Here is a 27524-nt window from a genome sequence, read left to right as displayed (position 1 = left end):
ATCCTCAGTGGGTCTGAAAAGATCAGCAAATATTTTCCTATAGTCTCCTAATATTAAAGCAGTGAAGTAGGTGTTAATGAGGCAGGTGGGAGGCTTTAAGAAGCTGAGTGGTAAAACTCAGATTATAAATACGAACAAGGGAGGAAAGTAATGTGTTACTGATACAGAGCAAAGCAAAACACAAGCAGAATTCTGGTCTTGGTGCACGGAGATACCTTCCAGGTTTCCTCTCTATTCCACCTTTTGCCACCTTAATATTAAATCTAAAGCAACACAATAAAGGCAGGAAAGAGGGAGCAGTTCACTTATCTTTTTAAAGTCTTTGTCTAAAACAAGGTTAACTTACCTCTACATCTGTCTGAAAGTTAAAAAGGTCTACTCTTTGCCAGTTGCTTCCATCCAGGGCTAAGATGTTCCAAGCCTGGGAGGCGGGAGTAAAGGAGAAGGGATTGGAGTGGAAAAGATACATTTATTGAGACCATTAAAGAAAGTCTTGATTCAACCTTTGAATTTCCAAACTTGTATTCTTGATATACATTAAGTTGATCATCAAATATGGAATTATGACAACACTGTGTTATGTTAAATATAGAAGATGATTTTTAATTTTTAACTGTTTACTTGAACTGAAACCCAACCTCATTCTAATAAAGCTTCAGAGTTACTGATTAAAAATCTGGTTAATACCCTACCTTGGAAATCTGTGCACATCGGCACAAAGTTACTATATCCAAGAAGGAAAATATTCTAGAAAGAAAGGGAAAAAAACACAAAAAATGAGATGGTGTTAACGTGTCAGGACATCTGTAACTTGAAAGATACACTCTAATGCGCCATCTGGATAGATCATAAGGTTTTTTCAAGATTCTTCAATTTGCAACACACAAGTGTGCTATAATTTTACATACTACTGTGAAATATTCATGTTCCCAAGCTGTTTCAGACACACTATACAAATGCATGGAACTCGTGAAACTTTTATATCCCAAGGTCTAGGCATGGACATGAGACAGATGAGAACTTGTTCTATTCGAACACCAGCTCTGACCTCCCAGGAACTGAGCCTGGCGGGAGCAAAACCCTTCTCATTCTGATGCCCCCGACACAGCGCACTGTGTGGAAGATGCACTAAACGGGCTCCGATGCCTGAGCCTCAAACAGTGTGGCCAAGAAAAGCTCCATGATATAACCTGCTTGGGCAGAAAGAGAGAACTCGAGGTCTCTAACTGACCAGTTATCTGTGAGTAAAGGCCAAGAAGCCACCGAAGACGGGAAAGATGGGGGAAAGAAAGGCAGAGAGAAGCAAACAGAAACTCAGTTAACAGCAGCAATGCCCCTGGAGGAAGCAGGAGCTGTCCTGGCAGGGGTCTCAGTCACGTCCTGACAGCCTGGCTGGGGAGGAGAGGAGATGCTGAGGACAGCACAGTGGCAGATGGCTGTGTGTGCCTCAGTCCCGGGCGGTGGCGGGGAAAACAAGTTTTCTAGGAGAAGATAGGTGGATGGGATGAGGTCAGGGACACTGACAGGATCTCAAGTCTCTAGTCCTGAAGGTAAATATGAGAGTCTGTGCCTCTGTGTGGAAAGGGGAGAAGGCAAAGAGACACCTATAAGTTCTTCAAACTTGTTCAGAGGTAATAATCAGTGGTGAGTGGAAAACGCACAGGCTCGAGGAATAGTAATAAAGCAGCAGATGGCTGTACCTATGACGATGCACCCACAAGCAGCACCACAGGCGAGTGTCGGCATAAATACCATCCTACAGTATAGGCTCCAGTCATTTTCTAGTAAATAGCAAAGGACAGGCGCATAAGGGCTGCACTGACCTTAACAGACTCAATGAAACTTTGTACACAGGAAAATGCCAGTGGCTGAAAATGTGTCCTTAAGTGTGTGTGTGTGTGTGTGTGTGTGTATAAACATATTTCAGGGTGTCTCCACACCTACACTGCCTCTGTGGGAAAGCATCTTGCCCCACAAGCCCTCCTGCCTCAAATGTCCTTGTTCTGTGCCATGTGACCATCCACAATGAGCCACAACTGACTGTCAGCTCCCTAAGAGACCAGGACCAGACAGAGAAACAAGCATGGTACAGCAGAACCATAGTTCATGTTGGGGCTGGGTCCTCAAGTACCAGCTGAAGGTGAAAAAGGAGTCGGTAAGTCCTCCTTGAAAATCCCGTATGAATGTACCTCCTTGGAGGCCACATACTCCATCATCTCTTGGTAGTATAACAATAAAAACAGCACTGATTCTGCACTTCCTGTGCGCTAGCCACAGTGGATGTTAGCCAGTCAATTGTCACAGCGATGCTATGAGGTGCTACTACTGTCTGTTTCACAGGTAAGGACGCGAGCACAGTGAGGTTCAGTGACCTGCCCAGGCCACACAGACAGGAAGAGTGGAGCTGCTGTGTGAACCCGGGCAGTCTGGCTGGAGAGCCCGAGCCCGTGACCACTCTGCAAACTGCCTTAAAGTTTAACGCAGCTGTTTTCCCTCAGGAGTGGGCCAGATGCTGTTTCTTCAACTGAACAGCAGATGAAGTAGTCTGTTTAGTGAGCACGCTATATGGAAAACACGTAGCTTTAAACGCTGAAATCACAGGAACTGAAGCAAGGTGCTCCCACATTCAGACACATGAGAACCAACAGCTGGAACACAAGCTCGCTCCTCATGTCATCCTATGGTTACTGAATGAAAAGCAGGTTGGCTTTAGTATTTACATTATTTTCCCTCTTCCCAAAGCCCCCATGCCTCTATGTGGTTGAATGTGCACAAGTTCCTAGGCATGATAGGACTCCAAACTGCAGCCTAAGCCAAATTCCTGAATCACGTTTCAGTAAGTAAAATAAATGCCGAGTGACAGAGCCTGGGACATGGCAATAAAAAGAGATAGATAAAGGAGTTAGAATCGTGGGATACTGACTCAAAACATTTCTTTCTGGAAATTACTTCCTACCTCAAATGTGGTAACTTTACCCTTAATTAGAAAAGCATTGCAGGCCCTGGCCAGGTAGCTCAGTTTGTTAGAGCATCGTCCATATTCGCCAAGGTTGTGGGTTCAATCTCCAGTCAGGGTCTATACAAGAATCAACCAATGATGCATAAATGAGTGGAACAACAAATGGATATTTCTCTCTCTCCCTTTCTCTCTCTAAAATCAATGAATCAATTTTTTAATTTGTTGTCTACCTCAGTCTCCATAAAACCATTTTAATTATGCAGATTTATAGTAAGTCTTGATGTCTGGTAATGTAAGTCCTTCAACTTTGTTCTTATACATGAAGATCACTGTGGTTATTCCTGGCTATTCTTGGTTCTTTGAATTTCCACTTATGTTTTAGAATCAGCACATCAATTTCTACAAGAAAACTTGATGTAATTTTTCATGGGAATTCACTGAGTTTATAGGAACTTGGGGAGAATTCGGATCTTTACAATATTAAGTCTTCCAATCCAGAAATGTACCAATAACTACAAGAAAGGAAATCTACAGACCAGTCTCTCTTGGGAACATAATGCAGAAGTTTTATACAAATCCAGTGATATATAAAAAGATTTAACATATCATGGTCAAGTCAAACATTGATTTAACATTTTAAATCAATGTAATTCACATTAATAGAAGGTATAAAACTTTGTGCTATCTCAAAAGATGAACTGTGAGGCAATTATAAGAGATGTAACACACATATAATGGCAATACCAGAAGAAATGTTTGAGGCAATAATGGCTGAGAAGTTTTCAAATTTAATGACAGGCACCAAACCATAGATTCAGGAAGCTCAGAGAACTCCAATCATGACAAATACTGGCCTATAATTTGCCTTTTTTATAAGATCCTCATTCAGTTTGGTATTAGGGTAATACTGGCCTTATTAAACTCCCTTTAACATATTCTAAAAAAATCAGCTACTTTGCTTCAAATATTACCCCTCCTACATTTTCTCTATATTCCTTGTCTATAATTTCCTTCATGTATATATTAAATCATCTAATCCCACCTCTGGGTCTCTCAACCTTTTCAATATCTCCATACCTTTATCCCTCCATGCTGAATTATGTATAAATTTCCCATCTCTATTTTCCAGTTCTCTAATTTCCTTTTCAGCTTCATCTAATAGATGGGGTTTTTTTGTTTTGTTTTTTGAATGTATCTTTATTGATTTCAGAGAGGAAAGGAGAGGGAGAGAGGGAGTTAGAAACATCAATGATGAGAGCCATTGATTGGCTGCCTCCTGCACACCCCCTACTGGGGATCGAGCCCACAACCTGGGCATGTGCCCTGACCGGGAATCGAAAAGCGATCTCCTAGATCCTAGGCCGATGCTCAACCACTGAGCCATGCCTGGCTGGGCTAATAGATGTTTAATCCACTTACTCTTCTTTATGGTGGATCATTTCCTTAGGTAGCTTGTAATTTTCATCATGACCTCATTTTCATCTGATTATGCTATGTGGAAAGTTCATGCATCTTGTTTTTTGAAATGTCCCTATGAAATGTTTATATTTGATTCTGCCAGGTTCTCCCAAAGGTTTCATCCTCCTTGCATAAATCTGACCCCTCCTACATTTCTAAGCTTGGAATTTCTAAATCATGTATACATGAGACTAGATTTCTCAAGAAAGACTTTTCCCCTCCACCCAAAGTCCTAATCAGAAACAAGTTTGTTTGTTCTTTGTTCCCTTGCTTAATAGTTTTATCCAAATGTATGCATTCCTAAGCAATATACCATGTAGTTTTGCTTGATTTTGAATCTTATAAAAACAGTACATGCTGTATAGAGACTTCTGCAGCTAGCTTTTTTCCCCCACTCAGCATTATAATTCAGATTTATCCATGCCATCTGTGAGACTGTGGTACATTTCACTACACATTTATAATTCACATTAGACATTATATATCACATTATATTTATGATATTCCATATTACAGTTAATGAACATCTGGTTGTCTCCAGTAGTTTTGCTATTATGAACAGTGTTGCTATAGACATTCTTATACATGGCACCTAGTCACCAGGTGCACATTTGCAGAGCTTCCTTAGGGTACACCCAAAGTAGCAATGCTCAGTCACAGAATATGTCGGTGTCCAATCTTACAGGATAGTGAAACTGTTTCCTGGGTACACACCTCTACTTCATTTCCCAGCTCCCCTTGCAGGTACATGTAGCCACATAGCTGAGAGGCAGTGCCATGAAAAGTGAAAACCACATCTCAGAAGATACTTATTTTATAAAGTTAAGCAAAAGTAAACATATTGTTTAGCCAAATACATTTAAAATAAAAAAATTCTTTAAAGAAGGGAATCATAAATACAAAGTTCTTGATAATATGAACATGATGGTGGGCAGGGAGAAAGGGCAGTGGGTGGATCAGCAATGAAGTGTATCATTAACCAAGAATTAGAAGTAATCCAATTCTGTAATCTAATTTAACTACAGTTAAAAAAAAAAAAAAAAAAGGCTGCAGTAATCATCCCTGTTTATACAGCTTTGCTAATACATCTGTTAGCAAATTCCTAGAAATGGAATTTGTGAATAAGTACATTTAGCATTTAGAAATTTTTCCCCAGTGGCCTCACAGAATGGTTACAAATATATTCTCACCTCTAAAGTACCCCAGAGTATCTGTCTCCTACCTCCTTGCCAAAACCTGGTATTACCAAACTTTGGTTTTTGCTAGTCAGATAGACAACACTCATTATTTTGATTTGTACTTAGATATGAGCCTGATTGAGCATCTTTTTATACGATTACTGACCATTTGTATTTCTCCCTTTGTTCATATGTCTTCAAACCCTTTCTTTTTTGTTAAAGAGGTTTCTTTTGGTTTGTTCATTTTCATAGTTGTATTTATAGAATTAATAAATATGCAGTTGTATAACAGAATTAATCCACCTTATTATTAATCATTTTTAAGTTTTTTTCTTTATATGTTGGAGAATATAGCGCTTGTTCTTAATGTGTATCTGGTTATTTCAGCTACCACTGTGCTATTTATGTTTGCCTCATTTTATTATTCATAGAGTCAAATTTACCAATCTTTTCAGCTATAACTACTGAACACAAAGTTTTTAAATTAACAGCTCTCTATAACATAACTTTCCTAGTTCTATTCTTCCTATTTGTAGAGTTTTATTGATGTTTCATGCCATCTCAGTGTAGATTAAAAAAATCCAAATGCATCATCAGAATTTTAATATATAAGCATCACCTCAATCCAGACTGAAGAAATTTTGCTGTTGCCATGATCTGGACTTAAATGCCAATCCTAAAATAGGACATAATGGTATGCAGAGGTAATAAAAAGGAAGGGCCTTTAAGCTTCTGTATCTGATTTCAACACATTAATTCAGTCCCATATTGCCTTTATGCGAGGTAAATACAACTATGAAAATGAACAAACCAAAAGAAACCTCTTTAACAAGAAAGAAAAATTCTTAAACTTGAATTTGCAGTATATACCCCCAAAAGATCATCTTACCTGTTCAGCTGTCATGGAATATATATAAGGTATCACAGACAACAGGAGGTGGAGGCACCAGTCCTTGAAAAAGTCCATGGAGTGCTCAAACCAACCAGCAGGCAAGGACATCACTCAACGATGCCCCAAGCAGGAATGAGCCCCTCACTGCACTGCTTCCCAAGGTCCCAAGATTACACATAAGCACTGGGCTGTAACTTAATGACTGCAACAAAACCCACAATGATTTTTGCCCATGGAATTGGCTTCTAAATTTTAGAAAAGGAAAATTTGGAAATTTATGCACCAGTCGTTTTATAATTTTCCCTGGAAAACTAGTAAAACTGGCAAATTAAATGTAATTGTGTGGTTGATTTCATTTGCCCAGAATTATTAGGCTTAGCAATCCTGATTGGGGTAATCAAACCATTCCTTCCTCAAGCCAACAAACACTGTTAGCACTTAGTGATGTCATATATCCACATAAAATTTAAAAGGAAAGAAAATTACAAACAGTGATTTAAGTTTTTTTAAAATGTCCCTAATAAGATATTTATTTCATTATTGTAACTAACAGAGCTTTGTCTTTTCAGAATGTTTAAAAATATTTATTCCCAATAAATTCAATAAAAATTAAAAATATATATATTTGCTGCATGTAGAACTCCCTACCTCTTGTGCAGTAGGACATGTGTTTTTATTTCATCATTAACATCTGAAAGCAACCTTAATAGAAGTAAAAACTTAAGGTCAAATTAATATTAAAATTTATAATGTGAGTTTTGGGCCAATATTTGACTCACATAAGACTCCTTTTCTCGAAGAGGAATGGTTCCTTCCAAGAGACTGCCTTTTGTATAATGCAAGATAATTATCAGTTGTGACAACACCACCACTAATCTGCTTAAGCCCTAGTAGTTGTCAGTTTAATATCAGATGGTTGTAAGCACTTTCCATTGAAATTGAATTAGTCCAGGTTGGTAAAGCATTGGGCTACATTAACTTAATAATCAGGTTCTTTACTGGGATACTGTTAGCAGTAGCATAAGTTAAGGTCCATATCAAGACAGCTTGCTTTTATCAGTTGTTTGCATTAAAACTGACCACATTGTCAAACAGCACTGATTAAGTATTCAGGCATTGCTATTAATTAATAACAATATGTTAACCTTTAGTTAACATTTATTAAATGACAGACACTCTAACAACTGGCAACAATCCCATGAGGTAGGAAATATTACTACTGCCATTTTATAGATGTGGGAAATCATGGCCCAGAGAGTTAAGTCACTTTGTAGTCACAACCAGTAAATGGGGAAAGCTGACATCTCAACCAAGCGTGGCTCCAAAAGTGATATAAACAATAACAATGAAGACAAGCATATATAATAACACCACAGCTCACTAATGGATATGTAGATTACAACAAATTAAATATCCCCGTTGTCATAAGCATTATGTAACTGACACACGGAGGAGTGAATTACAAGCTGTACTGTTGAACTGTGTGAGAGTGAAGGGTAGAGAGGGAGACTTGAACCCCTTTAAGTTATGAGTGAAAGCTAGGTAGAAAAAGCAAAATTGTAAAAATGTGCTAAGTAACACACTAAAAGTGGGTAGTAGAAGAAACCTGTGAGTTAATACTACTGGGTTGCCTTAAAACTAGCAAGGTGATTAGATGGAAAAAACTTAAAGGTTTTTGTGAGTGATTCAAAGTGACATAAAGAGATGAAAAGAGGCACATGAGCCCAGGCTGTGCTTGTGAATGGTTTCAAAGGGGGTGCTGAGGCTTCGCCAGATGTGCCCAGGAATGGAAGCTGGCAGAGAATGTAAGAGGGCGATAACAGATGTCAAAATGGCAGAAAAGAAAATGGCCTTGGCTACAAGCGAGATTCTCATCAAGTCAGGGAATCCCACCTATTGGTGAAGGAAGACGGAAGGGGACCAGGAATTCTGCAAGAGCAGGAACAGTCTGCACTGTCACAAAGAAGTCTACATAGGAAGTAAAAATGTAAGCCCAGGACAGGCTGCAAATATGGAGACACCATTTAACTGAGCAAAAATAATCGACACCTGGGCTCCGTGAGGCAGAGACTGTTGCACTGCGCACTTGACTGTGGAATTAGCTGATGGTGAGTGAAGACGGCTGCTTGGGTAGCCTGGCTCAAACCCTTCACGAGCTTGCTTAGAAAGGTTAGCTAGGCAAGGGGAAAGCTACTATTACTGAGGTTAGAAAGTCTGAGAGCCCAGCTGGGCGTGGCTCAGCGGCTGAGCATTGACCTAGCATCCAAGCAATCAGGGTTCAGTTCCTGGTCAGGACACAGGCCCGGGTTTTGAGCTCAAGCCCCATTCAGGGGCGTGCAGGAGGCAGCCGATCAATGACTCTCTCATCATTGATGCTTCTATCTCTCTCTCCCTCTCCCTCTCCTTTCCTCTCTCTGAAATCAATAAAGATATATTAAAAAAAAAAAAAGTCTGAGAGCAAAAAGGCAGAAGTGATTTAAAAGCCAACAAAAATGAAAATACCACAAATGGCTAGAGTTAGTTTTGAGACTCGTGAGCCAGAGAAGACCTGTATGACAGCACTTTACAACTTAAATACCCCCTAAAGGCTCCAAAATAAGAACACGAGTGGGAATGCAAGCCCGGAAATAGATACATTATGCATATTTGCTCTCAAATGGCGATTCTTTTTGAAAAATGATCTATGTATGAGCCTTGTGGCATGATTCAAAACTGTAACTCCAGGATTCTTAGCAGCTGGCTCCACCATAGCTCTTTAAAAGAACTAAACTTCCTAAAACAGCAGGTCAGAAATCACACTAGCACAGAAAGTAATATAATCCCCTCCCCGCTTTTTTGGGGTCAATAGATAGTGTTCCATGGCTGAGCACAGTGTAAAAGCTAAACCTACCAGAAGGGAAAACACAGAAAGTTAGCAGCCCCAGTCAGACGGCAGCGCGTTCATGAGTGAGGTGGAGTTTAATCACAGCCCAGGGCCGAATGACTAAGATGGGTTTGCCTGGAGCTGGGTATGATACCCCAGAGTAAAAATGACATATTCATATTACAGCTTGATGTCTGTGCCAAAAAATGTTCAGCCCAAGAATGAAACATTGCACAGTTCCAGGGGACACCATCCACTTGTAGCCTGTTGTGGATGTCCCTACAGCTGTCTCTAACAGCTGCCCCCTAACCCGGCCATACTGGTTCCAACGGCTTACTGTGCTTAACAGAGACCTTGTGGGTTTATATGATATAGACCTTGTGGGTTTATATGATAAACATATCGTTCCTTCCTTGTTACCACTTGCTTAACTTTAAAATAGTCTAAAGTGCCAAAAATATTGTCTGATCCAAATATTTGTTTTATTGAAATAAAATATAGTTGATGTATTTTTCACATGATCCTGTCATGAGTGAATTTTCTTTTTTATTAACTGAGTAGAGTGAGCTCATGACAACAGTGACAGACAATGCCTGATGACTAATGAAACACCCACTGAAGCCCCTGAAATGTGATCGCCACCACAAATAAGCTAAGTCCCCACCCCATTTCTGGCTCAAGAAAAAAGTCTAGCATACTGGGGACAGCAAAGGTTAGTCACCTGTGGCATTTTCAGTGACTCTGTGGTGAACTACGACATGTAAACAAAACTCATACTCATTCCCCAAAAGACAGAATGAGATTTAGCACAGCCAGGGAATAGAGTCATATAGCCAATCTCTTACTGTGTGTCAGCATTTCCCAAAATTGTTTCTGTGGAATATTAAAGGGGTTCCATGGTGAGTTTAAAATGCCACCACTATCCATCTGGGAGCATTACTATGCCTATTAGTTTACTAAGGCTCTGAGAAGTCATGCAGTGAAGAAATTGGTTTTGTTAACCTAGTTAGTGTTTCCCATGCTTATTTGTTCACAAAACTTGGTTTTTTGTTTTGTTTGGTAGAACATCAGTGATATCAGAGGAGTTGGGGAAATGCCAATCAAAGATTACCATGTATATATGTATTAATTATTTGTAAACAATTAAAATGTAACATCCAAACTAAAATAAGATTTATCTGATGACTGCTGAGTACTAAAGGAAACTGCAGTGCGGTCAACAAATGTTGGTTGAGAGCTTTACTTGGTAAAATGACAAGGGAAATACCACTGACTACATATTCAGTGATAACAGAAACAAAGGACAAAAAGCCTATTTTATATAGTACTCACTGTCACTTAGCACATAATTCTCATAAAATGGACAAAAACGTATCAATATTTGGGCTGAGAATTTTAAATGCTCAGCAAGAACATAACTGTACGTATTTTAAAACCAATTTATTAGAAAACAACTAAATGTCTATGACTTCAGGAGCTCATAGCCTTAACAATAATCCCTCCTCGTGCTACCAACTACATTGGGATTAGGTACTGATACCAAAACAATGGCACCTACTGAAGATTATTACAATACTTACCACATTACAAAAAGAATCCAGACCAATGCTATGTACATACTTAGTACATTCTGGATTAGACCAAGTAAAATTTAACAACAAGCTGAACAGCATTCTATAAAACAAAAACAAAAAGTCAGTTAGGCTAATTGTGTCTGTTTTTCTGGGCTATGGACTCACAGTGAGAAAGAAGACTGTCTTGGAATTTGGTGACGGAATCAAATCTGAATTCTTTATCTAAAGTTTATCCACACTTACCTTAAAAGAAGTTCTTTTGGTAACTTTTTGTTAATAAGGCCTTCATCATTATTTGAGAAAACCTAAAAGGGGGGAAAAAGGGAAATTGTTAGTGTCCCTCAATCAACTTTTTTTTAAATGTTACATTTTTTTAAGATCAGAACTGCCCCAATCACTGTCCTACAGATATGATACTACTTTCGTGAAGCTACCACACTTCAATATTGATAGATATAAGAACAGTTTATATCCTATCACCACTTTTATAAAAATGGGAACACACAGTCATTTCTATACTACATTGCATTGGAGGTTCTAGCCAAGGCTATTAGGGAAGAAAATAAATAAAAGGCATCTTGATTGGAAAGGAAGAAGTAAAACCACCTCTATTCACAGGTAATAATCTTGTATATAGATAATTCTAAAAATAAAACCACAAAAAAATATATCAGAACTAATCAAGGAGTTCAGCAAGGTTGCAAGATATAATATACAAATATATAATATATTTATATAAAAATAAATTGTATTTCCATACATTAGCAATGAGCCACCTGAAATTGATGTTAAGAAAACAATCTCATTTACAACAGCATTAGAAAGAATAAAATACTTAGGAATAAATTTGACTAAAAAAGTAGAAGACTTATACACTGAAAACTTATATAAAAAGGTTGTTGAGAGAAATTTAAAAAGACAAATATACTCATATCCCATGTTCATTAATTGGATGATTTAATAGTGTTAAGTTACCAACATTTCTCAAACTGATCCATAGATTTAATGAAATCTCTATCAAAATGCCAGCTGCCTTTTTATTGAAAAACTTAAAAGTTGATCCTAAAATTCATATGGAAATGCAAGAGACCCAGAATAGCCAAAATAAAGTCATGTGCTGCATAACGATGTTTCAGTCAATGAAAACGTGGATGTTCATAGCAACATTATTCATAAGAGCCAAAAAGTGGAAATAATCCAAATGTCCATCAGCTGATAAACAAAAGGTGGTATATCCATACAACAGAAAATTATTCACCAATCAAAAGGAATCAAGTGCTAACATATATTACAACAGAAATGAGCCTTAAAAATATTATGCCACATGAAAGAAGACACAAACAAAAGGCCACATATTGCATAAGTCTGAGTCCACAAAAACTTTCCCAGAGACTGCCCTATTCTGCTTCCTTGGACACCTCTACTCCTGTCCCATCTCTTTCACAGCCACTCCAGTGCTGGAAGTGGTGGTGGCTGAGTAGACACTACAGGGCAGAGGTGAGACACACCACGACGTAGGGAAGGCAGAGGTCAGGGTGTGGTCCAACCCATGGCTGACCATATCTGAGTTTGGGTCGTCTGCGCTGGGGTGGGCTGGGGGTTGGGGGGGGCGTGTAGCCAAGTAAATCCTGCAGGATATCATTAGACAATACAAACAGAGAGTTTGTCATAAAATAAAAAAGAGCTCGCTGGCTCAGCTGATAAGACACTGAGACTCCTAATCTTGGTGTAGTACATTCACGCCAAGCACTGGGCACATTCTTGAGTTTGGAAAGAAGCAAAATGGTTGAGAAGCCAGACTTTGAGGACAGACTGGTTGAGTTCAAGTCCTGGCTCTGCCACTTGCCAATTATTTGACCTTGGGCAAATTGCCTAACCAATCTGAGAGCGTTAAATGGGTATAATGCCAATCTCCTAGGGACGTTGGAAAAATTAAATGAGATGTTAAATGATCAGCCTAAAATTAGGCACAGTGAAAGGCTCTATGAAAGAGAATTACTGTTACAATTAAGTACTAAAAATTATGCTCCAACCCCAGTGCAGACAAAAGGGAGACCAACATTGTCAAGAGTAAAAAAATTAATAGAGAAACCTCTCCTTTTCACAATCTATTAATATAGATCTCATTGTATAAGCTCTCTTGACTATATCATCTGATGGCAAATAGACCAAAACTGTCTGTAGATGTCAGATATACTTTATTGTAAAGTCTTCCCCTCACCTGTGCTTCCCAACACCATATGGAAAGGGAAAGCCAAAATAGGGGAAAGTCCAAGAGAATAAATGAAAATGAGAAAACTGTATGATACAATGTTATTTTGTATTTCCAAAATATAAATCTGCCTTACAAGCTAAAGTATTAAGCAATAAAAACCTGATGGCAATAAGTATCCTAATGTATATTTTGATCCACATGAATTAAAGTTTAAACAATTATTTGATATCTTTCTGCAACAATTTTAGAACATACAACTAAAATAAATGTAAAAATTACTATTAGGAAATGTCTCAGAAAATAAGTAAAATTTTATTTTTTAAAAGTTTCATTCCTCTGTCCAACCAGTGTGGCTCAGCAGTTGAGCAGCGACCTATTATCCAGGCAATCAGGGTTCGATTCCCGGTCAGGGCACAGGCTCAGGTTGTGGGGGTGTGTAGGAGGCAGTCAATCAATGACTCTCTCATCATTGATGTTTCTATCTCTCTCTCTCCCTTCCTCTCTCTGAAATCAATAAAGACATATTAAAAAAAAAAAAAAAGTTTCATCCCCCAAGTCTAAGAGACTTTATGTAAAACCCTGGTCGTTGTGGTTCACAAAAAGTGGGTGTCAATTCCTGAACACAAACTGAAACGACAGGAGGAATTTTCAATACTATTACAGCCATGATTATGAACCCTGATCTAATAACCTGTCTTGATCAATTCCTCCTCATTTCATCTTTGTGAAAGAGGGGAGAGAAGGCTAGGCATGCCTACTCTGTTTTGTAGCATTCAATCCTGGGCCAAGAACAATAAAACACAAGCGTTCATAAGTGCTCAAAACATTAAAATCCAAATAAGAAAACTAATTTCTTAACATATATATGGCAAATCTATTGGGGAACATATAATGATACACTATACATTGCAGCATAATCCAGGGTTTACATTAGCAGGTTCTATGAAAAAGTGCCTGGTTTTGAAATCTGGCTCAATTTACCAACTGGGAGACCTGGGTAAGTTACTTTACCTCTCTGTGCCTCAATTTCCTCATCTCTAAATTGGGGAAATAGTATCTTCCTCATAGGGTTATTGGGACGGTTAAATACAACATAGGCACTTAGAAAAATGTCTTGCATGTAGAATATACAAAATAAATGTCAGCTGTCATTTTTATAGAGGCAGTAGAAACAAGCGGCTTAACTGAAAAAAATTTCATAGAGAAATAGTTATACAGAGTTCCAAAATTCACATGGAAAGTCATTTATAACAACTGTTAAAGTTGTATGTTTAAATTCAAGCATTTAATGAAGGGTGATGCTATAATCTCCAATGCAGTTTGGGGGATTATACAGCCTCCTCACGCCCCCTCCTATACCAACCATTCGTTCCCCACCTGCCTCAGAGCCTGGGCATCAGCTTTTCACTCAACTGAATCCCTTCCATGAAATAATTTTTTAAAAGAAAATGTTTTTACTGATTTTAGAAAGAGGGAGAGGGAGAGGGAGACAGAAACATCAATGATGAGAGTCATGGATGGGCTGCCTCCTGCACGCCCCCTACTGGGGATGGAGCCCGCAAACCCCAGCACGTGCCCTGGCCGGAATCCCCGGGACCTCCTCATTCACAGGTTGACAGGCATCATGAAATACATTCTTTATTATTATTATTTTTTAATCCCCACCGGAGGATATTTTCCCATTGCTTTTCAAAGAGCGTGGAAGGGGGGAGAGAGCGAGAGAGAGAAACGTGGATGTGAAAGAGACACATGGACTGGCTGCCTCCCGCCCCGCCCGCAGCCGGGAATCCAACCCCGGACCCTGCAGGCCACGGGCCGACGCGCTAACCACTGCACCAACCGGCCAGGGCACGACCCGCACCCTTAACGCTTAAGGAGGCGGGAAGAGGGAAGCATCTCCAAGTCCCGCAAAGCAGCCGCGGGCGAACAGCGACCTGAGCCGCTTTTATCGCAGGAGCAGAAGCAGCTCCGACGGTCACAGCGGGAGAGGGGGGCTGCGGGTCAGGATGGGGGGGCGGGGGAAGGACGGGAGCTGGGCCGCGGGGGGAACGCGGCCCCGGGGCCGGGAGCGTCGCCGCGGAGCCTCCTCCCTCCAGCGCGGGGGGCGGGCAGGGGCCCCTCAAGTTCCCCGAGCGGGCGCCGCTCCGCACCTGCACCGCCGCCGCCCGCGGGCACGCCCCCCGCCCTGCGCCCCGCTTCTCAAACAGGAGGGGCACCCCAACATTAAGGCGACATTTCCACGGACTAAAAACACCTGCGAGGGGGCACGTGAGGGAAATACGCGTGCACCATATTTATATTATTTATATTTATATTTATATTTATATTTATATTTATATTTATATTTATATTTATATTTATATTTATATTCATATTATTGCCGCAGAAAGGATACAGGAAGAGGCGCACGTCCTGCAATAAATATAGCGCTGAGAGGAACAGATACGTATTGACACTTAACCCTTTAAAACCCCACACAAGCCCGCCACGCCCTCCGGGCGGCTCCCGGGAGGACGACGCCCGCCGGCGTCACGCATCCGCGGCGCCCGGGAGGGGTCCCAGCAGCGCCCCGGACGTTCCCCCGCCGAGGAAGCGGGGCCGCGGGCGCCGGGGGCGGGCGGCCGTCCCGCGTCCTCGGGGCCCCCTCCCCCGGGCCCGCCGCCCCGCCCGCCCCGCGCCGCCCGCAGGCCGCGGCCCTGCCTCCCCGCGACCCCGCCGCCGCCCGCGAGAGCCCAGCCGGCGGCCGCGCGGCCACACGGCCCGGGGGGCGGGCGGGGGCCGGCGCGGGCCGCAGACTCACCATGGCCGGAGAGCCGCCCGCGCGCCCGCCGCCCGAGTCACACGGCGCCGGCAACGCCCGTTGTCCCGGTGACGCCAGCTGGGCGCCCCGCCCCGTCCCCAAGGTGGGCGCCGGAGGCTGCCATTGGCGGGCGGCGAGCACGTGACCGCCGGGGGCGGGGCCTTTGGACCGCCCCCGGGCCCGGGCCTGCGCTCTGGGGCGGGGCCTCCCGGCGCCGGGGCCGCACCTGGCGCGTCGGGGCCGCGGCACCTGGGCGGCCTGGCCTCGCGGGGGCGAGCGGCGCGCGTGCCCGCTGCGGGCTCTTCACTGAGGAGCAGCTGACCCAGCAATGGGTGATCGCTGAGGACGTTTCAGGTGAGCTGCAACAAGAACGACGAAGAACAGAAACCACCTGCCGCCCAGCACCTGCGAGGCCGTGCTTCCCTTCTGGCCGGTCTGCTTCCAGCGGAACGCGCGGGATGTTCCGCTGCGCTCTGGACCAGGGAAGCCTCCCGGTGCCCCGGCGTTCGGGATGGCCCTCGCGTGCCAGTCCGAGAAACGCTCTGCCTTGTGAGGCCGGCGGGCACACGGTGTGCTGGACGCTTCACTCGGCTGAAGGAGCCTGGACACCCTCCCACCCAGCCCCCGGCCATCGGCAGCCGGCCTGACAGCTCCCCTTGGATGCTGCCAGGCGCCCCAGACTTCACGAAGCCCAAGTTAGACTTTCCATCCGAGTTTCACGCTCATGCTCCAGTCTCCCGCATCCCAGCAAATGTTCCCACTGGGACGTGCGGGGCAAAAACCTGCAAAACCATCCTGGAGTGTCTCCTTTCCTCGTGCCTCACATCCAGTCCATTAGCAGATATTCTCGACTCCCTCTTTAAGTAAATCCTGAACCTACCCGTCCCCCGCCACCCCCACATCACAGTCACCATCACCTGCTGCGGGCCGCCAGGGGGTGCCCAGGCCACCAGCTGCCCCCCTGCGTCTGCACAGCAGCCTTGCTTCAGGGGCTTCTCTGGGGCTTGGGGAGAAGGTCCAGGCTCTTCCCAGGGCTGCAAGGTCCTCCGCCCTGGGGCCCCTGCCCACTGCGCTGACCTCATGTCCTGCCACCCTCGCTCATTCCACACTAGCCGTGTTTCATTTCCTGAGGTTCCTCCAACATGCCAAACACTTTCCCACTTCCGAGCCTCAGCAATAACTCCTTCCTTTATTCGAAATAGCCTCCCTTCCAGAACTTGACATGCCCATTCCTTCACTTGATACAAGTCAGTTATCTTCTCAAGTGTCATCTTCACAGAAGCCTTCACTGGCCACTCGGTCTAAATGATCTCACCCCAGGTATTCTTTCTCACTCCAGTCATCCTCTCTTACGACTCTGTTTTGTTTTCAAAATGCTTAGTACTCCTTGAAATTACCTTTTGAATTTTTTTGGTATATTAATTACTGCCTGTCTCTTCGCCCTGGGATACAAGATGTCTACATTGTCCCACCTCTGTGTTCCTAGTGTTTAGAACAGTTCCTGACTTACAGTGGGTGTTTAATAAATACTGATGATTGATTGATGATTGATTGATTGAATGAACCTGTATCCTAGGACAGGTTGATCGGTTTAAAGATACAAATAAGAACATGACCTGTCAGAGAAGGGAGTGTGATAGAAGAAGAAAAACTAATTACTGACCGCTTTTTATCTGTTTCATTGTGAGAGAAACATAAAAGTAATAAAATATTAATGAACAGTTTTTAAAAAGTGAACACTTAGGTAAACACCATCAAGTTCAAGGAGAACTTCCCCAGAAACCCAGAAGATCTCATGTGTTCTTCCTAATCTTAACCCCTCCCTTTTCCAAGTGACCGCTATCTTAATATTTATGGAAAACATTTTCTTGCTTTTCATTTTATAATTTGTATAGTTCATTCATTTTAATGGCTATAAACTATTCCACTGAATGTATGTAGAAGAATACGTCCATTGCCTGTTGATGGGCATTTAGGTTGTTTGGATCATTTCTGTTCAGGACCATTATAAACAATGCAGTTATGAGCATTCTCCTTGTGCATATGAGCACTCATTCCTCTAGATGAGGGTTTCTCAACCTTGACAATTTTACACTTAAGGCCACACAATTCTTTCTTGTAGGTGGGTGCCGGGGGAGAGGAGACCATCCTATGTATTAGCAGCATCCGTGGATTTACCCACTAGATACCAGCGGTATGCCTCCACTTGTGAAGACCAAAATGTCCCCAGGGATTCCCAGATTTTACTGGAAAGGCAAAGTGGCCTCAGCTGAGAGTCACTGCTCTAGGGTGACGAGAAGCAGAATTGCTGGCTTGTGTATCTTTAGATTTACTACACAGAACCAAGCTGTTTTCCAAAGGACTTGCGACAGGAGTGACATCATGGAATCAGCAGAAGGGGGCGCTCCAAGAATTGGTCCCGTTTAAGAACTGGTCTCCCCAGTGAGAAATAAGGTGGCAAAAACTGACAGAATCAACTTCTTTGGAACTCCAGAATCCAACCAAACACCAGTACTTAATGAAGAAAGAGCAGCTGAGTTTTGGTAAGAAACATGATGTGGTTTTTGCTTACCTGCCTAGCATCCTCTGATCCCAGCTCTCAGCAGCCTGTGGACAATGGCCCGTGGTCCTGGTACAGCTTACAGATGCCAGGGAGAACAATATGGACCTTGTTCTTAAACATTGTTGTCATGCATTTGACCGGCCTGGTGGTTCCCTACGGGACCAGCACAGAGACTGATCTTTATTTTCCCCCATCAGGTTGGAGTGGCTTTCTGGGTGGCATCTGATGGAAGCATTTAGAGATGTATGCTTCTCCTTGTTGTCCGGTGCAAGGAATGGAGGATGAGGCAACCAGGCCGACCCAAAAGCCTGGGTATGAGGAGGAAGATCCTTGGGGGAATAAGAGCTGTATGGGGCTACCTCACACCCTGGGGAATCTGGAGTATAATATGCATGCCCACGGCCAGACACATGCTCAGAAAAGACCTGAGAGGACCCAAGCCTTACACCTCTGCCTGATGTTTGGACTCCACAATTAAGCAGGAGGTGCAGGTTAAGGCAGAGTAGTAGTCAGCGTGGCTTAGCATTGAAGGAGTATCCTAGCTCAGAGCCAATATGCAAAGTCTAAGGGAGTTTTTTTCTTTCTGTCTCCAGGAATTTAAGGAAATATCTTCCAATCACTAGCTGACTGCTAGATAACAGAGACTTCAGTGAGCATACGTGACAAGGAACACAATCTTTGCAAAAGTAGTTTGGAAAAGTCACTATGTGGAAAACTGCAGCCCTCAGCAATCAATAACAGAGAACCCCGTGGAAGGGAAGAGAACCTGTGGAACATAGAAAGTAGATTAGTTCCATCATCCCTGAAACACCCTTGTGATTTAAATACATTGTTATTTTGTCTTTGGATTTTTATTGTTTCTATGGGCAATCATCTGTATGTAGGTTTTGTTGTTTCTCCTTGAAGGTAATCTCTCTTTTTTCTTTAGCAGGGAGCGGGGAGGAGAGGGCTCTGAGCTTTAGCAATTTTACTATGATGTGCCTAGGTATGGCTTTCTTTGTATTTATCCTTCTTGGCTTTGTATGTCTTCTAGTATTTGTGGCCTGATATCTTATCTATTGAGGAAAAACTCTCAACCATGTCTTCAAAATTATTTCTGCCCCATTCTTACTCTCCTTCCCTTCTAGCACTTAAATTATTATACATTTGATCTTCACACATTCTCTATATCTGTAATTTTCTTTCTATTTTATATATTCTTCCTTTTATCTCTTTATGCTTCATTCTAGATATTTTCTTTCAACATATGTTCCAGTTCACTAAATCTCTCTTCAGCAATATTTAATCTGCTATTAAAAATATCCACTGAGTTTTTCATTTCAGTTATAATTTTTAGTAGTAGACTTTACTTTTTTGAAATTTTTATAGCTTCTAGTTCTCTGCCAAATTCCTCAGGCTTGTCTTTTATCTCCCTGAATATAATGAATAGAGTTATTTTAACATCTGTATCTGACAGCTCCAATATCTACTTCCTCTGTGGTTCTCTTTTTATTATTTGTTGTTTCCACTCTTTTTTTTTTCTTTTTGTCTTTTGTGTGCCTGTTTTGTTTTCATTGTAGGCCAGATATGTATTTGCAAAATTGTTTGCAATTTGTTCTCCAGAATGATGTATTCTTCCTCTAGGGAGGTTTTTATTTATTTCTGGTAGGCACTTTCCACATTTTCCCAAGTAATATGAGTCAACCTTCAGCCAAATTCAGTGACTAAAATTATTCAAAGCTGAGCTGTCATTTCTGCAAGAACCTGTGCTTTCTTGTATAACCTTACTACCAATGCAGTGCACTGAGATCCCAACACAAAGCAAAGGAACACCCCTTCTTGGCTGAACCATGTAATTTTCCTGTTTCCTTAGCCTGCTAAGGCTATCCAAAGAGTCTTCAGTTCCCCATCCTCTCAACAATTCCCTGTATAATGAGTAAATTATCCCCTGGGGGAAAAGAGGTTTTAATCACTAGGATCCTCTCTGAGCTCCTGCTCTTCCATGGGTCCTAGTCTAACAATTATCCACTGTTATTAGCTGCTTGATGCCTTTAAGTAGATGTTATCAAATTTTGTACAGATTTTTTAAATTGTTCTTATCCTCAGAAAGAGACTTATCTAATTTATTTCGCCATTACCAGAAGTGAAAATACCCTTAAACCTTTCTACTTATGTCCTATATAGATATCATTTACATGAATAGGTAAATACATAGCATATAGATATATAGATACGGGTACTATATAGTATGTCTTTAGAATATATTTTTACATGAACAGTATTATAATGTATATTCAGTAAATTTCTTTGTTTTCTTAACCGTATGCCTTGTATATCCTTATACTTGCTTGAATAATATCCACTAAACTCATAATGATGAATAGCCCTGGTAGGGTAAATGTACGTCTTTGGTTCAGTTGGTAGTCAAAGGGTACTTTCGCTTTTATAGAACATTTTGATTTTTTTATAAGGTGAATGAATTCATTTTGATTTGTATAGTTAAAATTTTGAAAAATAAGTAGAGTTATACTGGTGAAAAGGGCATTTCCGAGTAAGAACAGAAGACCTTTGGGTAAGAGCGTCATTTTGCCCGACAACTTCTTTAGCATTTGGGGATTGTTATTAACATACTATGTCTATAGTAGCTTTTCCTCTGTGGCATTTCAAAGATCCTACTCCTCCTCCATTTTCTCCAAGGGTTTGGTCAATATCACCACCTAATCAATCCATGCAGTGTCCTCTGCTCGGTGGCAACAGAATATTTTGCTCCAAATACTGAGTCATTCTTTCCATACTTTTCCCCCTTTTGCTTCTGTGGGCACACAATGCACATTTTTGTGGGACCTGGAGAAGCTGAAGTTGAGAATTTGTTTATTTTTTCATGTGAATGAAGATAAAGTTCCTTAAAAACCAAGTCCAAATAGCTACAGAGCAATCCTTTTATTTGCTCATTTACTCTTACACAGACTATTTGGCAGGGCCCTCTTAAAAGTCAGTAGACGGGAAAATATGCTGTCTTAAAATATAATATGATGAAAAACAGTGGGCTTCGAACTATTCTCCCAGGGCTATTTCTACGCTTTTCAATAAATTAAAGCAAGCTTGGCCACCTTTTTATGGGTGGCATAAAAAGTAAACAGGACTGAGAAAGCAGATGGCATGCCTAGCAATCCAAGATGCAGAAAATGCAAATCTTCCCAGAGTAAGGATGCCCTTCCACAGGGTTTAATGGGGCATTAATTCAACGTCTGGGTGTGGGGGCTCCTCGGGGGCTGTTTGCCTATCCGTGTCTCCCATGTGCTGTGGCTGCTTTGTGTTAACCCCAACCCACCTTCATCTGTAGACTCTACCAGTCAACCTCCTCCCACTTGAATGTTCCTGAGACTGCTTCTCAACTTCTTGTTTCCTCATCAGTTGTCTGTTGGACAAATGAATGAAAGCTAAGCAATTCGTTCACGGTGACAGTCCTGCCAAGTGGCAGGACCCACTTGTTTTTCCACTCAGCACTCCGATACCCACTGCAGGAAGTAGAGGAGAAACACAGAAGATCTCGCTCCCCTTTCCCCATTACCTATCTGAATCCAAGTCCATTTTAGTTAAGTGCTTGGAAAATTGTTATGTGTATATTCTATAGAAGCGTGTATACTGTTATTTATAGATGACTTAACCTAATTGCTGATTTGCTATCTCAACAGTGACTGGTTTTACCTTTTAATACATAATATTAAAAAGATAAAATATTTGCACATAGCTTGATATATATCTTCAGACAGTAAACTAAGACTCCAAATGAATAAAAAAATATTTAAAGTGTATGAGTTGGTGTGTTGAACAAAGGGGATACATGGATTGTGATCAAAGCATAAGTTTATTTTTACCTCCTATAGTTCCTTTGAATATTATTTAATGGGGATAATCACCCTTGTTCCCCAACTTCTAGTGGGTTCATGTTTTGTTTTGTTTTGTTTTTCACTTTAAGGCATGCCCCCCCCACCACTTAAATTTATAAATACGGTTTTGTTTCAGGAATTGGCACTAGACAATTAATTTTTGAAATACACAACTTTGCTTGGCACTAAGTCATCTCCTCTCCACCTGTTTGGGCTCCCTTGTCCCTTGTGGATGCATCTGTGTCTTGAGATCCCTTATAGCTCTTTGCTCAGTTCTAGGGCAGCTTTCATAAGCCCCTCTCCTCTTCCTGCTGAAGTCCCTTTGCCTTTCCAGATAGCCTTGTGTGTCAGGACCAAGACAAGCCCATGACAACTCTCTTTCCAGCAGGGTCCACATTTGGTCCCTTGCTCTGACAAATTTGGGGGAGCACTGGGGATGGAGACTCTAGCTTGGTCAACAGGAGACATTCTAAACACAGAAAACAACTATGCCTGAGGAAAGGGGTCACTGGACCGAAACAGAATAACCAAAGTCTCCCTAGAAGTTATCTCTCCACTGCTGGGCTTCAATGAACAAGAAATGAAGGGCAAAGTAATGATTAGCCTAACAATAGATTGATGATAGACCAAGAGTAGAATCCAGTTTTCTGATGGGCAGGCATATTGGGCCCTTCTATCACACTATTCTCAAAGTAAATTTTAAAATCACTTTGCCTTGTTACAGTTCAGTAAAAAGCAAAATCAACATATGGGCTAAGATGAGATTTTTTAAAAATTTATCTTTATTAGTGAAAGTATTACAGATGTCCCTCTTTCCCCCCCCATTGATCCCCTCCACCCTGCATCTGCCCAACCCCCAGGCCTTCCCCATACTATTGTGTGTGTCCATGGGTCATGCTAAGACGAGATCTTTAAAGAGAGGATCTTAATGTTAGACATGATGGAGGACGAGTATACGTATCTCTCCTGCTGCTGTAAATTAGCCTACCCTTTATTGGCCACCTACTCTGTGCCATGTTCTGAGCTGGAAGACAGACGCAAAACAAGACACAGCCCTTGCCCTCAAGTGGCTTACAGAGCAATGCGATGTACTAAGGTGCTATTCATGTGGAAATTATTATTGATATCGTTTTATCTTTAGAAAGTTTTTTGACTTACAAAGTAATTCCAAATCTCAAAAACCCTGTACGTTAGGTAGCACTATCACTTCCATTTTATAGGTAAAAAAACTGAGGCGCAGAGTTGTAAAGTGGTGTATTCATGGTCCCACAGATATTAAATGGCAAAAATAAGAATTGAACTCGGTTCTTCTGACTCCTTTGCAGTTGTTCCTCTCAGTGGCATTTGCATCTCAGTAAGGATCAAAGTCTTCAGTGAAAGCTACAGGATTCAAACTGGGGGCTTCAGGAGATATTTGGGAGATTGGAGCACTGGGGTCCTGCCGGGGTACCCAAAAAGCCAGGACAGAAGCAACCTGCGGATAACACCCACCTGGAAATAAGTCCTATCCTGGGGGGTAGAACTGCAGCCCCAGTCCTTGGCTGCCCTGAACTGCCTTCCTGCCAAGTCCAAAGCCCGTCTTTCTTTGTGGCCAGAGCCTCTGAATTGCTTTCTGAGGGCTCATTCCTACTTTTCATTAGATTAGGTGCAAACACTCTGAGTAAACAAAAGTTCCCTGCCATTGGCAGGCCGCTGCTAACTCCTACACCCTGGATGGTTTTCTTTTAGTTAATAATTCAATTGCAAAAAAAGAGAGGGGCTCGGCAGGGACTTGGCTCCAGCTGCAAATCAACTGCAGACCCCAGAGGAACTTGAAAGAACCTCCAGCGCCCACAATGGCTCTTCAGTGCAGCCTATGTTTACTCAGGACCCAGCCCACACGTTCCACAGCCCCGAAGGCAGCCCGCATGTAAATGCTACATTGTGCAGTGATTTTTCAGTTATGTGGCTTCAGGCTGGTGGCAGATGATTTGTGAGACGGCTTCAGATCCATCAGGTTTGAAATTCTACATTGGCTGCTACATATTGCTTTTGAGGCTCAATTTTTCTTCCTTCCACTCATGGAAGCTTTCTGTGTGTGCTAGGCACCATCCCAGCTTCCAGAGATAGAAAAACACAAAAGGACGTGGTCGCTGCCCTAAAGAGGAGATGCTAAGAAGAGACCCGTGTGACCCCTTGGCAAGTTCCTTATTTTACTGAGAGCATTACCATGATCCTTGACATGCCCTCTTTTTAGGGCCCTTTGATGAATTAAGCCAACAGATCAGGGTTCATTTTTGATTAATTCATCAAACATAGGTTGAGAACCTACTATGAACCAGGCACTTCTCAGGGCACCAGAAGATAAAAACACAGAAAAGACAAGGATCTCTGTCAAGGACATTAAGACTAGAAGGAGAGACAGAGCTCCAGAACAATAGTTCCTAAGACAACTGTTCAGGGCACAGTGAAAGCACAAAGGAGAAAGTGGAGAGATTGGACTAAATCATGAAGAAGACCTCACCGAGGAGATGATGCTGGTATTGAGTCAAAAAAGATGAGCAGGTGTTCAGCCAGATGGACTGTGGGAAGCGGAGTGTCCACAGTACCACGGAAAATACCTCACTCATTCATTCATCAGACATTTATTGAGTACCTACGATGTACCAGGCACGGGAATAGTGGCTGTGGTAGACACTGGTATACAGAGATGATAAGACCCTGCCCTTACCCCCACAGGAAAGGACAGACCCATAAATAAATAATCAGTACAATGACCTAAGCTATACAGTCGCAAGGTGTTCGAGGGGTTACTTATGGTTTGAATGTCAGCATAAGATTCTGCCTTTCTAAAATTTAAACCTTATTTAATAGGAAGAAATGCTTATAGGGTATCTAAGAGGCAACGTGATACAAAGGTAAGAGTAGAGACTTCAGCATCATGTATAGGTGGGTCATGTACCTTGGCCATACTAGCTGTGAGATCTTGGGCAATTTGCAGAACCTACATAGAAAAAGGCTCCATTTCTCATCTGGAAACTGACTATAGAGTTGTTGTAAGGATTACAAATAAAAATATAGATTAAAGTACCTTGTTATCATAGGTGATCAATAAAAGGTGATTACTGCTTATTGCACATATAACACCGTGAAGTAAATTTCCAGTTTCAAAGTAATATGTTAAGTTTATTTAGGACAATCACTATCCATTACTTCACTGTTAACATAACTATGATCAATATTAAGCCATCTGACTCTATGTGCTCAGGAGAAATCTGGACATAATAAGAGATAAATGAGGCCAGCAAGGCTAACTAAATTTTGAAATCTTTATTGATTACACCAAGAGATTCTACTTAATGATCCAGGCCCACAGAACCCTTGGTCAGATTTTAAAGAGAAAATCAACTTTTTCTATAACCAAGAGACCAAATTGGACCATATAGACTGGTCTATGGATTATCTAGGGAATTGAGCATAGCCAGGCATCACTTTAAATGCCTAAACTCTGAAATAATTTAACCGATGCAAAATCTTTTGGATACAAATAATGGGACTTTCAGGTATAGCCTAAGCTCACTCCATATGTCATTTACAAATGTAATCGTCATGGAAAATTTATGAGTGGTGTGTTTGTATGTGACGATGGGAAGCTAGGGAAAAAAGAGAACTGGAAAGGGGGTGAATTTTGGGGTGGGAGAAAATTGAGATGAGAGGGGGAAGAGAGAACAAAAGAAGATGACCATGGAAAATGGCAGGGGGCCAAAAGGACTGTCAAGAATAGGTAAGTCTATCCCTGCCTGGCATTGCTCAGAGCATCGGCCTGCAGACCAAGGGGTCCAGGGTTCGATTCTGGTCAAGGGGACAAACCAATTGGTGTGTCTCTCTCACATCGATGTATCTCTCTCTCCCCCTTCCACTCTCTCTGAAAAGCAATGGAAAAAATATCCTCTGTGAGGATTAAAAAAATAGAATAGTTGGGTCTCTATCACATTATAGGTTTTCTTCACATATCTAGTCATTGTCTACTCTTCAACATATGAGGTCACTGAGAGATGCGTTTTGTGACATCTACTGCACAAGGAACCGCCTGAGTCATGACATATCTCCACTTTCTATTTAGATGGTTACATAACTTACATGGTATTTTTAGGCATCCAAGCCACAGAAATCCATAGATTACAGATTTGTTTACCCTAAGCAACCCTAGACAAGCAGGTACATCTTTCTAAAAGCATCCCAAGGATAAGTCTCCTGCTGGCAAACACCATTAGTTTGTTTGCTGGAAGTTGTGTCACTCACATGTTTAAAAAGGGATTTGACTGATCACTTTCTTTCTTTCCTGGTTGTGTCTCTGAAGTAATAAAGAAAATGAATTACGAACCTGTTGCTGAAGCCCATTACTCCACTGTTTACAGTGGGCTGGGACCTCTCCTTTAATCACAGCAAGAACTCTGTGGGGTTGGTATGATTGTCCCCATTTAACAAACAAGTGAGGCTCAGCACTTAAATTGTTTCCCCAAGGTCGTGACATCTGGTGAAATCAGGAGGGCCTCAAATGGCTAACCTCAGGTGCTCCCCCCTCCATTGTGTTCCCACCGATAAGGTCCCCTAGCCAGACAACACTTCTTATCACGGGGACCAGGCACAGTTCCGTAGCCCCTAACTGGCCCCTCTGTTCCCAAGTGCAACACCTACGTGGCCCTGCATGGCTGTGAGTATATGGGACTATTCAACGGCTGTTGGTCTCGTCTGTCTAGTGTTGGGTGTCATGTATTGGGCCATTCTCATGACCCTAGGGAGAAAAAAATAAAATCAGAGAATGATTCCAGGAGACCCAGCATGTTAAAAGGAGACAGTAGGCACAGCCCCTGGGTGAGTCCTCAGCGGCTCTGGCAGCTGCCTTCTGGCCCCTCCCCGCCATTCTCAGCAATCATCAGGCTTTAAGAGGCCCCTCCGACCCAGACATGAGAAGTCTCGCTCCTTAGGTTACCAGCTCGCTGTTAGAAGTAGCTAAGTAAGTTCATTTGTACTTATATGTGAATGATTGTCAGCCCAAACTGCATTTAACGCTCTAGAGTGTTTGTGTTTTTCAAAACAGGTTTTCATTTTACAAAGGGCTTAATCACTAGTGCTAGCCTTGTGGCTGGCAGTTGGGGAGGAAGAAGGAGAGG

General features: G+C 42.0%; 1 protein-coding gene across 5 annotated transcripts in view; it reads right to left on the bottom strand.

Annotated features, from left to right (window-relative positions):
• FBXL2 (F-box and leucine rich repeat protein 2) overlaps positions 1-16039 on the bottom strand; it is a 33051-nt gene extending 17012 nt beyond the window's left edge. For 2 of the 5 annotated variants that reach the window (XR_014000430.1, XM_081160494.1), the window contains exons 1-4: positions 15940-16033; positions 11168-11229; positions 693-747; positions 347-421 (exon numbers count right to left, since the gene is read on the bottom strand). Coding sequence is in view for 2 of the 5 variants with exons in the window: in XM_081160494.1 (XP_081016620.1) it covers positions 347-421; positions 693-747; positions 11168-11229; positions 15940-15942 (195 nt within the window). In the remaining 3 variants the exon portion in view is untranslated. Of the gene's footprint in view, positions 1-346; positions 422-692; positions 748-10930; positions 11025-11167; positions 11230-15939 lie in introns of all 5 variants that reach the window. The other 3 variants (XM_081160496.1, XM_081160495.1, XM_081160493.1) reach the window with 3 other exon arrangements.
• Between the last annotated feature and the right edge of the window lie 11485 nt (positions 16040-27524).

The sequence above is a fragment of the Miniopterus schreibersii genome (genome assembly GCF_964146895.1).
Source record: "Miniopterus schreibersii genome assembly, chromosome: 15".
NCBI classification, from domain to species: domain Eukaryota; kingdom Metazoa; phylum Chordata; class Mammalia; order Chiroptera; family Miniopteridae; genus Miniopterus; species Miniopterus schreibersii.
The sequence above is the reverse complement of the archived record's forward strand: the minus strand, read 5'-3'. Positions and strand labels throughout refer to the sequence as shown.